The sequence below is a fragment of the Ctenopharyngodon idella genome, chromosome 16, assembly GCF_019924925.1.
Source record: "Ctenopharyngodon idella isolate HZGC_01 chromosome 16, HZGC01, whole genome shotgun sequence".
Classification (NCBI taxonomy): domain Eukaryota; kingdom Metazoa; phylum Chordata; class Actinopteri; order Cypriniformes; family Xenocyprididae; genus Ctenopharyngodon; species Ctenopharyngodon idella.
In genome coordinates this window covers 17,754,506-17,767,219 of record NC_067235.1, presented here as the reverse complement: position 1 = coordinate 17,767,219, position 12,714 = coordinate 17,754,506, and the positions used below count along the sequence as shown (strand labels likewise).

General features: G+C 36.3%; 1 protein-coding gene across 1 annotated transcript; it reads left to right on the top strand.

Annotated features, from left to right (window-relative positions):
* Positions 1-1,956: 1,956 nt before the first annotated feature.
* Positions 1,957-11,764, top strand: oscp1b (organic solute carrier partner 1b). Its single transcript, XM_051865856.1, has 10 exons — positions 1,957-2,882; positions 6,040-6,194; positions 6,541-6,708; positions 6,956-7,036; positions 7,195-7,298; positions 7,959-8,087; positions 8,325-8,394; positions 9,312-9,451; positions 10,376-10,439; positions 10,681-11,764. The coding sequence occupies exons 1-10, from the start codon at positions 2,771-2,773 to the stop codon at positions 10,798-10,800; spliced, it is 1,143 nt and encodes a 380-aa protein (XP_051721816.1). The 5' UTR covers positions 1,957-2,770; the 3' UTR covers positions 10,801-11,764.
* The last annotated feature ends 950 nt before the right edge of the window (positions 11,765-12,714 follow it).

Here is a 12,714-nt window from a genome sequence, read left to right as displayed (position 1 = left end):
ACAAGAAATGCATGATGCATCAGGTGCATGATCTGAGGTCAAACTATCAATCCTTTACTCGTGTGAGATTATCCATTGATTGTTAAGAATTCTTGTAGGTCACATTTCCTATTACAACTCAGACCTCCCCCTGTGATCTGCTTGGTGTAAAACTTAAATGCGTTAATCGGAAGCGATGCATACGAGAGTAGCAAGCGCGGTGTGTTGGTTTGTGTCACAACTTCCTTTTCAGCTGCAAGCTGATCAAGAGGCTCGAAAGAACACGAGGTACTTTTTTGTCGTTGACTACTACTTTATATTATAGAACATTTCTACGCATTTAAAGTAACAAAAAGATTTCTATAGCCTTAAACTCAAAGCTATTAGTTTCTTGAATCACGTTATAATCAGCCAAATGATTTTATTTTATTTGTTTAATATTGGTTGGATATAGACAAGAAAAGTCTGTTTAAAAACTTTTAAAGACTTTTAAAGATAATTCGAGGAGTGTTTCAATTGTTTTTGCTCATACAATGAAAGTCAATGGGGTCTAAAGTAGTATTGACTTTCATTGTTTGGAAAAATTATAAACATGCTGTGTTACACAAAAGAAATAACGGGGTGGGTAAATAATGACAGAATTTTCATCTTGTGCATGGTGAACTATCTTTTAAATAGCACAAATCACCCAAAAATGGAAAATGTTATGAAATGTTTTTCGTTCTAAAATGGTGTTTAATTAGTAATTAGGAAGTGTTACTTGTGGCCCTGGACCACAAAACCAGTCAAAAGTTGCACGGATATATTTGTAGCAATAGCCAACAATACATTGTATGGGTTAAAATTATAAATCTTTCTTTTATGCCAAAAATCATTAGGATCGTAAGTAAAGATAATATTCCATGAAGATATTTTGTAAATTTCCTAATATAAATATATAAAAAAAATATTTTTGTGAGTGGATATGCATTGCTAAGGACTTCATTTGGACAAATTTAAAGGCGATTTTCTCAATATTTTTATTTTTTTATTTATTTATTTTTTTTATTTATTTTTTTGCACCCTCAGATTCCAGATTTTCAAATAGTTGTATCTTGGTCAAATATTGTCCTAACAAACCATACATCAATGGAAAGCTTATTTATTGACTTATTAATTGACTGACTGGTTTTGTGGTCCAGGGTCACATTTTGTCTAACAGTTGATAGATATAAATTTGTCATTCTTTTTACAAATCACCTAGGACGAAAACATCTCAAGCTATTTTCTCGGCTTCCTTGCTGGACTGCTCGTCATTTTGATAGACATGTCAAACCCAGTCATCACTCAGCCTGGTGCCGGCTCTTATGGTACAAATGTGCAGACTGGAGAATGGAGCACTGGTCTTTGTTCTTGCTGCAGTGACCTACTTGTCTGTAAGTTCTGAGATCAGTTAGCAAACCATCCAAATTATATGCAACCTGAACTTCAAAAAGATTTTATGTATATTTTAGCTGTGGTTTAATATTTAGCCAATGAGAACACAGGTTTAGTCACTTTACTGCTTTTATCAGTGGCACATTGTTAACATAAAATGCATGATCTTGTCTGTTTTTCTCCACTGTCTAGGTGCTCTTGGCTGTATCTGTCCACTAGCTCTCAGCTGTTACACAGCAAACAAGTATGGTGAGAATGTATGTCTCGCGTGTGTACCTGGAGGAATGGCTGCAATGAGGACACACATGCGACTGACCTATGGAATACAGGTATACTAAAAACTGAGAATCAGATTTCCCATATTGTATTTTAAGAATTCTTATCCATGCATTTATTATTGTCTCCACTTGTACGTATTTCACAATGCCATTCTTTATTTTTCCCTGCAGGGCACAATATGCAATGATGCTTTGATGGCCTGTTGCTGTGGACTATTTGAAACATGTCGAATGGCCAGAGAAATCCGTATCAGGAATGGAGAGACTTAGACTCCTTTACTGTTTCAGTTTTAAAACTTTTATATTTTTGAAAGCATTCAAATTCAACAAAATCAACATTAATTCATTAATTAATCAATAATCATACCTTAAGTCCAAATCGCCTAAGTATAATATAAGGCAGGAGAATTAAATCCATGATAGAATCCGTAAACATACATTCTTTGGAAAATAAAAGATGACCAATACTGTTTACTTAGTAATGAAAGTAAAGTGTGTTATATTACTGCAGTTAAGTCTTGAATTTGTGTGAATTTAAGACTGTAATACTTGCAGCATTCATTATTGCATTGTATGTGCTGACAATTTTGCTGTAATGCTCAAAATGTGCCAAACTGCAGCATTAATATGTTACTGTACTGTACAGGAGCTGTTTGTCATATTTAATATTCACCTCAAACAGGACAGTGGAATCGTCTATTCATATGAAATAAAAAAAAAAAAAAACAACACCATCTTTTCACGTTTATTTATTTTCGCTTGCTGTTGATTCTAATACTTTTTTTGCTTAGCAAACAACCATACAAATTATATATCTACCTTCACGTCAATACATAAATTACATAAATGTACAAAAATGTTTACTGTACTACCTGCTTTTCATAGCAAGACGTATTGCGTCATCATCGCGCAGCAGTACGGGCGCCTCTGATTGGCTGTTGTTGGCGGTGACCTGGCAACCGAGAGAGGGCTTACAGACGCTTATTTATTCTGTAGGATCTTCAGATATAGACACACAGATCGCAGATCGCGGCTTTTTATTGACAACCAGTGATTGCTTACCGATACTAGCTGCTCTTGATCCATCTCCAGAGGGGATGTCGACGCGAACGCTGCCTCTTCTCTTCATTAATCTGGGTGGAGAAATGCTGTACATCCTGGATCAGCGCCTGCGGGCTCAGAATATCCCAGCAGATAAAGCGAAGAAAGGTAGATGGCAGCTAATATGCCAGGGAGTTGATAAAGCAAGTCTGTTCTGGAGACCCAGATTATGATATAAACGTTGTATTTATTATCATTATTTGTGATCTTTCTAAAGGAAAGGAGCTGTCTGATCTTCTGCTATTGCTGTACATAATTAGCCAGTTAGCCCGTGTATCTGAATACAGTGATCCCAGTTCAGTTACATGCAAGAAACGTAATTTTTGCATTGTTATGCCATCCCTTGTAGACGACATTATTTAAAGGCACAATATGTAAGATTTTTGGATTCAAATATCCAAAAACCACTAGAACAATGTTATATTTTTTTGTTGATTTGTGTACTTACATTATCCCAGATGTTTCCAAGAATGTTTAAATCTAGAGAAATAAGCAATTTTAACCAGGACACGGACCGTGTCTGTGCGTCGCCTATCAATGACATCATACCTGTGTTACCCTCGATTTCCGGTTTTATTTTGTAGAAACCATGGAAACACCAAAGACGCTTTAATATATTATAGGCTATCTTTTATTAGACAAGGGAACAACTGTTTGGATACATTTATAGACAGAAAACTAATCATTGTTATATAGCTCAACACGTTTAGTCTTATTGTTTGAATCTCATTTTCTTGATTATATTAATATGATATTCTAATATCGATCTAGCTTACTGCAGTGTGTAACAAGTGTCTCATAGCAGCCACCGAGCGGATGCACAGAGTAACATTATAACATAATTTTCAACACACAAATGTATCTAATATGATAAAACAGCATTTCGTTACCCCACATACACTTGACCGGAAGAAGCGGGCTGTGGCATAATAAAAGTTCCGCTGCTCTCGAGCCGTGTGTCGCGCTCGTCTCTCTTTACCCCTTATTTACACTGCACATGTCTGCAGCATATTACGGTTTTGTTCCATCCTTTAATGCTCACACCAGGAGCATTTCAGAAGCGAAGTGGCTGGATTCACGAGACCACGTAATTTGCCTGTCCGACGTTGTTTTACTTGTTTTTTTGTGTGTGTTTTTCACGGCTAAATGGTTATATTTTGTCCAGTTTAACTGTGTTTATTGCTATGCCATACTTTATTTTGCTGTAGCCTACATGCGAAGTTATTATACTTAAAAGGATAACCTTAACAAGGATAAAAGGTTTTAAAGTTTTTCAACTTTGAATCCCTTGTCGTCAATTTCTGGCCTCCTAGTGATGTGAAATATGAGCAGGAGTCTACACAGGGTGATTATTTTGACTTTATTTTGTTTGACTTTATTTATTTGAGCTGCGCGGCTTGGACGCGGCATCCGTCAAAAATAGACTTAGCACCTATCTTTACCTATCTGAAACACACCATGACGTGGCTGTTGTAAACACAAGCATTGACTAGAGTGGCCGCGATCGACTCCGGTGGCCGCGCCGGAGCCATAACTGTGCGTTCACACCGCCGCTGGCGAGAGCGTCAAAATTCGCCTTGGCTGCCCTGCCAACAACGCTGTACTGTGCGTTCAGTCCGCCGCTGGCAGGAGGGTCAAAGTAAATGACAAGTTGTGGCAACCAATCTGAATCCTCTCAAGCGAGGACCTCTACATTCCGATTGGTTGCCGCTGAACCGCGTCATAGCTCATTACCATAAAGTTGACCTGACTTCAACTCTCCTCGACGCTCTTACCGTCCAAGACTAGCTGCGCCGCTTTCGCCGGAGCTCGCCGGCGGTGTGAACGCACGGTAACGCGCTACAGAAGCGTGCAGTGTAAATAAGGGGTTAGCAATCGCTCCAGCGGCCTCGTTCAGCTCCCACAGCACTCGGCCCTGTTCTGCTTCATAATACAGTAACAGTACTACAGTACATACTACAGTAATGATCTCATCCATGAACATGTTTTCTGCCCGTCAGATTCTGAAGACGACATCTCCCATGATTCTATGCTCAATCTTGACGTCATCAAGCTACGCCTTTGTTTTGAATAGGCAACCTCTAACGGCGAAAATTTACATATTGTGCCTTTACAGACATTTTAATCAAAAATGGAAAAATGCAGTGGCCTCCCCAAAAATGTGATCGTCATTGCATTAGAAAACAAATATTACACTTTTCTGACAAAACATTTTACAAAAAAATAATGTGTATTAAATTAATAAAATAATATTAATCAAAATATACTATACATATTTTTTGCTTCTCGCTATATATTAATATCTAAAAATCAAAAATGTTCACAAGAAGTTTTGATAATGGAGATGATGAAGTTTGTATGTTTTAAGCTTATAAAAAATGAGATGTCAGTTGGACTATGCGTTTGTTCACCGTTACTTCTGTTGCATGCAACACTGTGGCTTAATTACATTTGCTCAAGAGCTTGCCTGTATCATGGTTTCCTGTCTAATGTACGTTCCTGTGTCAGGGTTTCCTCTCTTATTTGCATTCTGAAATATTGTTAATGAACTTTGTAGTTGTGCCGACATTGGCCTTTGGTATCAAAGTGGGCCACAGAGGTCACAAAACAGTGTGAATAAGTTTCTTGTAGCTTGTAGATGTGATGTATATACATGTAGCTGATGCCGAACCTGCTATTTAGTTAACTTCCTTAAAGGATCATTTTAAATATGTCCTTTTTGATTTGCAATCTTTGTAGCCACTGTAGCAGATTGGCTAGAGGAGGACAGAAAAAGAGGTATTGTTAACATTCTGCTTGCTTTGCCGCTGGCCATAGAGCAAAGTAGTGTGCGTGTGCACATGCCAGCTCTCATAGGCACTTGCTGTGTAGAGGGAGATGGGGGTTTTGTGCTACTTTAATTGTAATTTCACATTTTGAATGTTTTCGCGTGAGAAATACACCATTGTAAAATTAAAGAACCCCAAAGATTCAGGAAGCAAATACAGTTATTTTTAGTACTGAGATATAAATGAAGTCCTCCATGTGGCAGTATATGTTCCCAGCATTTGTGTTTTCCTCATTCAACATGTGATGACAATTTTCAGCTTGCTTCTCTGTGAAAACATCTGCCAATATTGATTTATAGCCTATTATTTTTGTTTATCTATCTTTCTTGGCAAAATAGCTTTCTACAGTACAGACTGCATTGTGTTTTCAGCTTCATATTTGCACAGAATTGCTTTTGACTCATTGCCTCACTGTCTTTGTGTTTGTGTTGTGGTAGTTATGAATGATATCATTACCACCATGTTCAATAAGAAGTTCCTGGAGGAGCTGTTCAAGCCACAAGAGCTGTACTCCAAGAAGGCCCTCAGGACGGTGTTTGACCGACTGGCTCACGCCTCCATCATGAGACTCAACCAAGCTAGTATGGACAAGGTGAAATCTAAAGTCAAGGATGCATTGTCATTCTGAGAACAGATTGTTTGCTTTATTTTTATTGGTGTAATTCTTGCATATTTTCCTAGAGAGAACTTTCTACAAAACTCTCTGTATTCTTAGTAAACAAATCAGTTCTTATGAACAGTTTTTTTTTAGTTCTGTTCACCTGTATTATTTTATGTTGATCTTTACTTTAAAATTCTCTTTTATATTTAATAATAATCTCTTTTATGTATAATTATTAGTATGTTTTAATAAGCGCAATAATGATAAATGGCTCCCTCTGGTGTGTAATATGATGAAATATGTAATGGCTCCTTTATTTTGCTTTTCCCATGCACAGCTCTATGACTTGATGACGATGGCATTCAAGTATCAAGTCCTGCTGTGTCCTCGCCCTAAAGATATCCTCCTTGTGTCCTTCAACCATATGGATGCCATCAGGGACTTTGTGAAAGACACTCCCAGCATCCTCAGCCAAGTGGATGAAACAAACAAACAACTCATAGAGGTAGTACAGTCTCTTCAATCTCTGTGTAAAGGCACTACTGCTCAGAATGATACATTTTAAGATTTTTTTTCAAATTATTGAATGTAATAAATAATTTTTTCATTGTTAATAACTGTTAATTTAATATTATAATAATATTTTTTTCCATTGTTAGGTATATAATAATAATATATAATGTTGTTACTATTATTATGATTGTGCAATTATTTTGCTGTCATTGTCTTATTCTTTTGCTTGTAACTCTTAGATATATACCCCGTTATCTGGTGGAGAGTTTCAACTAATTAGACAAACACTCCTCATCTTCTTTCAAGATATGCATATAAGAGTAAGTCTTTTCTCTATTTTGATTTATGTAAATGAATACAGAATATTCAGGAAAACCCAATCTGAGAATTAACCAATGGTCATGTTTATAAAGGTGCAGAAAATAATAATTTTGACAAAGCCAAAATATTTAAACATGATATGAATCTTGTTTTTTAGGTATCAATTTTCCTGAAAGACAAAGTACAGAACTCCAACGGACGATTCGTCCTCCCCACATCAGGCCCTGTTCCGTATGGGACGCACACCCCAGGACTCATGAGGTTAGCTGAAAAGGGTTAATGCAGCGCCCCTAACAAAAAACACATATTTTCCAGTATTGATGTGACCAAAGCATCTAAAACGGCTGAGAATGGCAGGATTTGATTTGATTTGAACATTATAAATAAATAGCCTCTAAATTTATTGCTGAAGTTGTGCATATGTTTGCTCTGAAATCACCAGACAGAGTCTGACAGTGAGGGTTTATAGATAATTGCATTAACAAGAGACTTGGGCATATAAGAGAGCTTTTCTAAGTATAGCAGGGTTTGTGTTTAGACTGTGACTGAAAGCACTTATTCTAATAGTGCTTAGGGATAGCTGACATATAACATGATGTCCATGAACTATTTTTTTATCAACATCAAAATTTTAGCTTTATGAATTCATAATATGTATAATATGACCAGTTATTGAAACTGGTCACCATTTCTTTTAACCACCATGTGCTGTTACTCATCTCATCTGTGATGAGAGAAATTAACTTTTAAAGTTTTTTTTTTTTTTTAATTTTGCATTACGTCTCAATTAATATAAGGTCATAAAACAGCATGTATAAAATAATTATTAAAGTTTTCTATTAGTATTAGATAATTTCTAATAACAAATGCTCTTTAAAATGATTTATTCATTATTTTTTCATCACTGTGTTTAATTCCTAGGATGTTTAGCTGTAGTGGTGAGGAGGTGAGAAGGATGCAGTTCCGCGATGGTGGCAATTACAATGCCGCTTTCCGTGAGGGATCTTTTGAAATGTATGGTGATCGAGTCATCAAACTGGGCACAAACATGTGAGCATCAACCACTTTCTAATAATACTCATTCCTACTAATATTCAATAGTGGAATCATATGACTCACACCTCCTGTGGATCTTCAGATACAGGGGTGTAATTCATCATGTTTTATCTGTTTTATCTGTAGCAAAGCGTCATCTCTAATTGATTTGTGAATAATTTAGCTGTAAACCTGAGACAAGTAGCCTTTCACTGGAGCATTAGCTGTACAATTGTCTGTTTGTTTTTTCAGGTACAGTGTGAGCCGCCCTGTTGAGACACACATGTCTGGAACCTCCAAAAACTCCTCACAGCACACCAAGGTAAGATTAAAAATTAATTATACTTTTTTGTTTACATATTCTTTTTAAAGTGCCCCTATTATGCTATCTTAAAGGTTCCTTATTTTGTTTTGGAGGTCTCCTGCAATAGGTTTACATGCATCTAAGGTCAAAAAACACTTTATTTTTCTCATAATATACATTGCATCATCACCTCTTTTCTCACAGTGCCTGAAACGATTCTCTCTCTAACCCCACCTTTTTGAGAGATTACTCTGCTCTGATTGGTCAGATGGCCCAGTCTGTAGACCATGTGATTGGTCTACCACTTACAGCGCTTGTTGGAAATTAAACGGCCATTACCATATCTAAATTTCAGCTCCAGAGGCTTCCTTAGCACTTGTTTACACAGTGATACAAACAACGATGCCGTTGGTTTTACCGTATCAGAAAAACAGCGTCTTCTCAATATGTCGACAACACAAACCAAACTCTTCCAGTCTCAGCTACAACTAGTGTGTTTGCGGACGGGTCAAAGTAGACGTTGTTTGCGGGCAGCCAGTGAAGACCATAGGCAGGCATTTTGCAAATTTGCTACAAACCTATGTATTTGTGCAGGAAGTAAGACTGGAATTACTGACGACTCGTTTCAGACGGTTTAGAATCAGTTCTTTCTTTTGGGAGACAATAACTCCAATTATTGTGCACTTTGATCTTTGAAACTTTGCAGACCTTTTACATTCACAAACAGCTATAATACACACTACATGAAAGGTAATATCTGAAAAAGCATAATAGGGACACTTTAAATAACCTCTTCATATATTGAAACCTTATTCAAAATATTTTAGAATGTTGGTTCATTAAAAGCATCATGAAAACTAATGGTAAAAAAAAATTCAGGAAAATGTGTAATGTAATTAGCATGCATATTTGACTAAATTCATACAATCCTGAAGGTCAACACTACTCCGAATCCTTTGGCAAAAGAAGAGTTAAACCTGCTTGCTAGACTAATGGGAGGTCTGGAGGTGCAGAAACCAGCCGGCACTGACTCCGGTTTCCGTGTTAATCTCTTCGCCACTGACGAGGAGGAAGAGTGAGTTTTATTTGAGTTATAGTCAAAATGGAGTTTGACTAGACTGTCACTAATAGATTTAAAGCTGCATCTTAATGAAACATGTCTAGTTGGTATTTTACCCCAAAATAAAAACAAAATCATGCTATTAGTTTAATATGTCTAGGCATTTTACTTGCTTTTAATTATTCTTCTTCTCAATAATGATTCTCATTAGACACTCTTTATTGAAAAATATATAGTTTGGGGTCAGTACATTTTTATTAAAGAAATTTGTATTTTTTTTCAGCAAGGACACATGGTCAAAAGTGACAGTAAAGACATTTATAATTTTACAAACGATTTCTATTTCAAGTAAATGCTGTTCTTTTGAACTTCCTATTCATCAAAGAATCTTGGGGGGAAATGTATCATGGTTTCCACAAAAATATTAAGCAGCACAAATGTTTTTAACATTGATAATAAGAAGTGTTTCTTGAGCACCAAATCAGCGTATTAGAATGATTTCTGAAGGATCATGTGACACTGAAGACTGAAGTAATGATGCTGAGAATTCAGCTTTGACATCACATTTTGATAAAACACCTTTTAAAATATATTAAAATGAAAACAAGTTATTTTAAATTGTAAAAATAATTACAGTTTATTAATAATTAGTGTTTTTGATCAAATAAATGTAGCTTTGGTGAGCATGAGATTTTACTGACCCCAAACTTTTAAACTTGTAAATGTCTGTGTGTATATATGTACATATGTATAAAAAAAGGGATATACAAATATAATTGATTACTTTTTATTGTGGGGTAAAATGTGACCCTGCCATGTTCTTGACAGATTTCGTATTTTCAAACATGAAAGTGCAGCTTGGCATGTCAGTGAAATGGATGTTGTTTGTTTTTTGCATGAGATTTCATACAAAAATTGAAATACAGCTTATCCCCACAGGGAAGCTTTGATATCAAGACCAGATGAGCTTTCTTATGAAGTTATTAATATCCAGGCAACAAAGGTAATGCTTAATGTTTGTACGCTTGTAAAGTAATACACTTAGGTTGTTTCAGCAAAATGCTATTTGATCCTTGGCCTCAGAAAACATTGTAATGCCTGATTACCAGTGATCCACCCACACTGAGACAAAGCTCTCAGCTAGTCTAATTGGTTTTTGACAGGCTAAAGGTTTTGAGTCTTAACTTTAAACTGCCAAAGAGGACCATGGGAGTAACAATATACCTCTGGCTGGTTCAATTCAGGACAAACAGACCAATGCTGAGCTGGCTAAGATCATGGGAGAGTTTGGAGAGACGGGAGAACCTTCCCCCAGTTCCAGCAGCAAGGGTGATGACCTCCTGGCCATGATGGATGGACTGTGACTTAAACTTGGTGTTCCCTTTGACTGAGGAGAGTGATTGAGCTGTTAAGCAGGATAAAGTGCTACAATGTCTTACTCAGCAAAGAGGCCTTTTGTCTGGAGCTGCAGTGACAACCATATATATTCAGAACAACAGCTAAGCTCAACGAGAAATTCTTTCTTTGAGAATTTCATGCAATTTTTGTCTCCTGCCACCCACTGAATGCAAGAAATGCAAACAGCAGGTGTAGAAATGTAATATGTGTCTTGCTGTGGGACCATATTCACTTTTCCATATTCATTCGGTGAAGTTAGTTTGGACCTACTGAGGTGACAGAGTCCATGTCATCACATATTTCAGCAAATGGTTTGATATCAGTCTTCACAGTAGCGTCTGCCGGCAGTGAGGGCTTTGACGCCACAGATACTTCTGTGACATTTAGATCAGTGGACTGAATGAAACTCCTTTTATAGACTGTCTTAGTTCAATCCGTGCACATGGAATTCATTTAAATCCGTTTGATGTGCAACAGAGAGGTGCGGGATATGTATCCACACAACAAGCGCTGCTTAAAACAGGGTAATGGAGGAAACCGAAGTGCACTTGTGGTAAATATTTAGCACAGATCCCAAAACTGGTTTACAGGAAGCCCCACGACAATTGGTGTTTGCTTGTTTTTGCCTTTATTCAAAGGGAGTGCAACAAAGTCAGGTATTTCAATGTCAAGAAATTCAAATAAAATGTCTTAGAGTGTGCAATTGTTGCATTATGTTACATGACAATGTATATGTGAAACCACCTTCCATTGAAAGAAAGCAATGCAATATGTATGGTGGATGAAATAGTTTCTATTTTTCATAAGCATAATAGAGCTTATTTATTGAAGTTAATGTACTGTATATGAATGTTCATTTTTGTCTGTTTACGGTTTCATTGTATTGAAATAGATTTGAATGTGAAATAAAATAGATCTTTTTGCAAATAATGACTGGTCAACATACCAAAGGTTTCTATTTTATATATTGATTGATATTTTTACACAACATATTAATTTCAACAAAGCAAAAATACTATTTTCTTGTGAGGTGAACATAAAAAGTAAAAAAGTGAAACTAAGATCATGAATTAAAAGTTAGTCACACCAAGTCGATTACGTTAGGGCTTCTTTGTGAACACTAGATGGCGCAATAGAATAATGCAGCGTTGTTGACAGCATTGTAAACAGAAAAAGATCGCTATAGTTATCACGAATATAATGCTTTTCACATTATTACCTAGAGTTGTCACTTCAGTGTTAGCTTGTGCAGTTTAATACACCACAGTTTTAAACATTTTGAACGACCAGCACAGAACTTTGTAATTAGTGGTTTTATGTGAAGAAAATGTAACATTTTATGAAAAGAAGCTCCTGTTGTTGCATTTTCCCCTTAATTCTCCAAGTCTCTCTGGCACATGCTGTTTAAGCACTTGATCTGTTATGACTTTTCCAGACTAGCAATACTGAAAACCCCTGTGTTCATTTGAATAGTCGTGGGAGACGTCTCTCACCCACACAGTTATGAATGAATGGCTGTCACATTTGTTCCTCCATGGGAAAGAGCGTCTGATTTTCATTACCTGTGCTTTTTTAACTCCCACAACGCAAAATATTTTGACATGGTGTGACTCTGCACTGCAGTATTTGTGGGACACTGCATCTCCAGTACATTACAGCATGATATTATTACAAACCCAATTCCAAAAAAGTTGAGACACTGTACAAATTGTGAATAAAAAAGGAATGCAATAATTTACAAATCTCATAAACTTATATTTTATTCACAATAGAATATAGATAACATATCAAATGTTGAAAGTGAGACATTTTGAAATGTCATGCCAAATATTGGCTCATTTTGGATTTCATGAGAGCTACACATTCCAAAAAAGTTGGGA

What these genes read in the sequence shown, in the direction of transcription:
- oscp1b (XM_051865856.1), top strand. Translation starts at nt 2,771, where the DNA reads ATGTCGACGCGAACGCTGCCTCTTCTCTTCATTAATCTGGGTGGAGAA. An exon ending in ACCAAGCTAGTATGGACAAG is followed by an intron (nt 6,195 to 6,540) that starts GTGAAATCTAAA and finishes TCCCATGCACAG; the next exon opens with CTCTATGACTTGATGACGAT. An exon ending in GCCACTGACGAGGAGGAAGA is followed by an intron (nt 9,452 to 10,375) that starts GTGAGTTTTATT and finishes TTATCCCCACAG; the next exon opens with GGAAGCTTTGATATCAAGAC.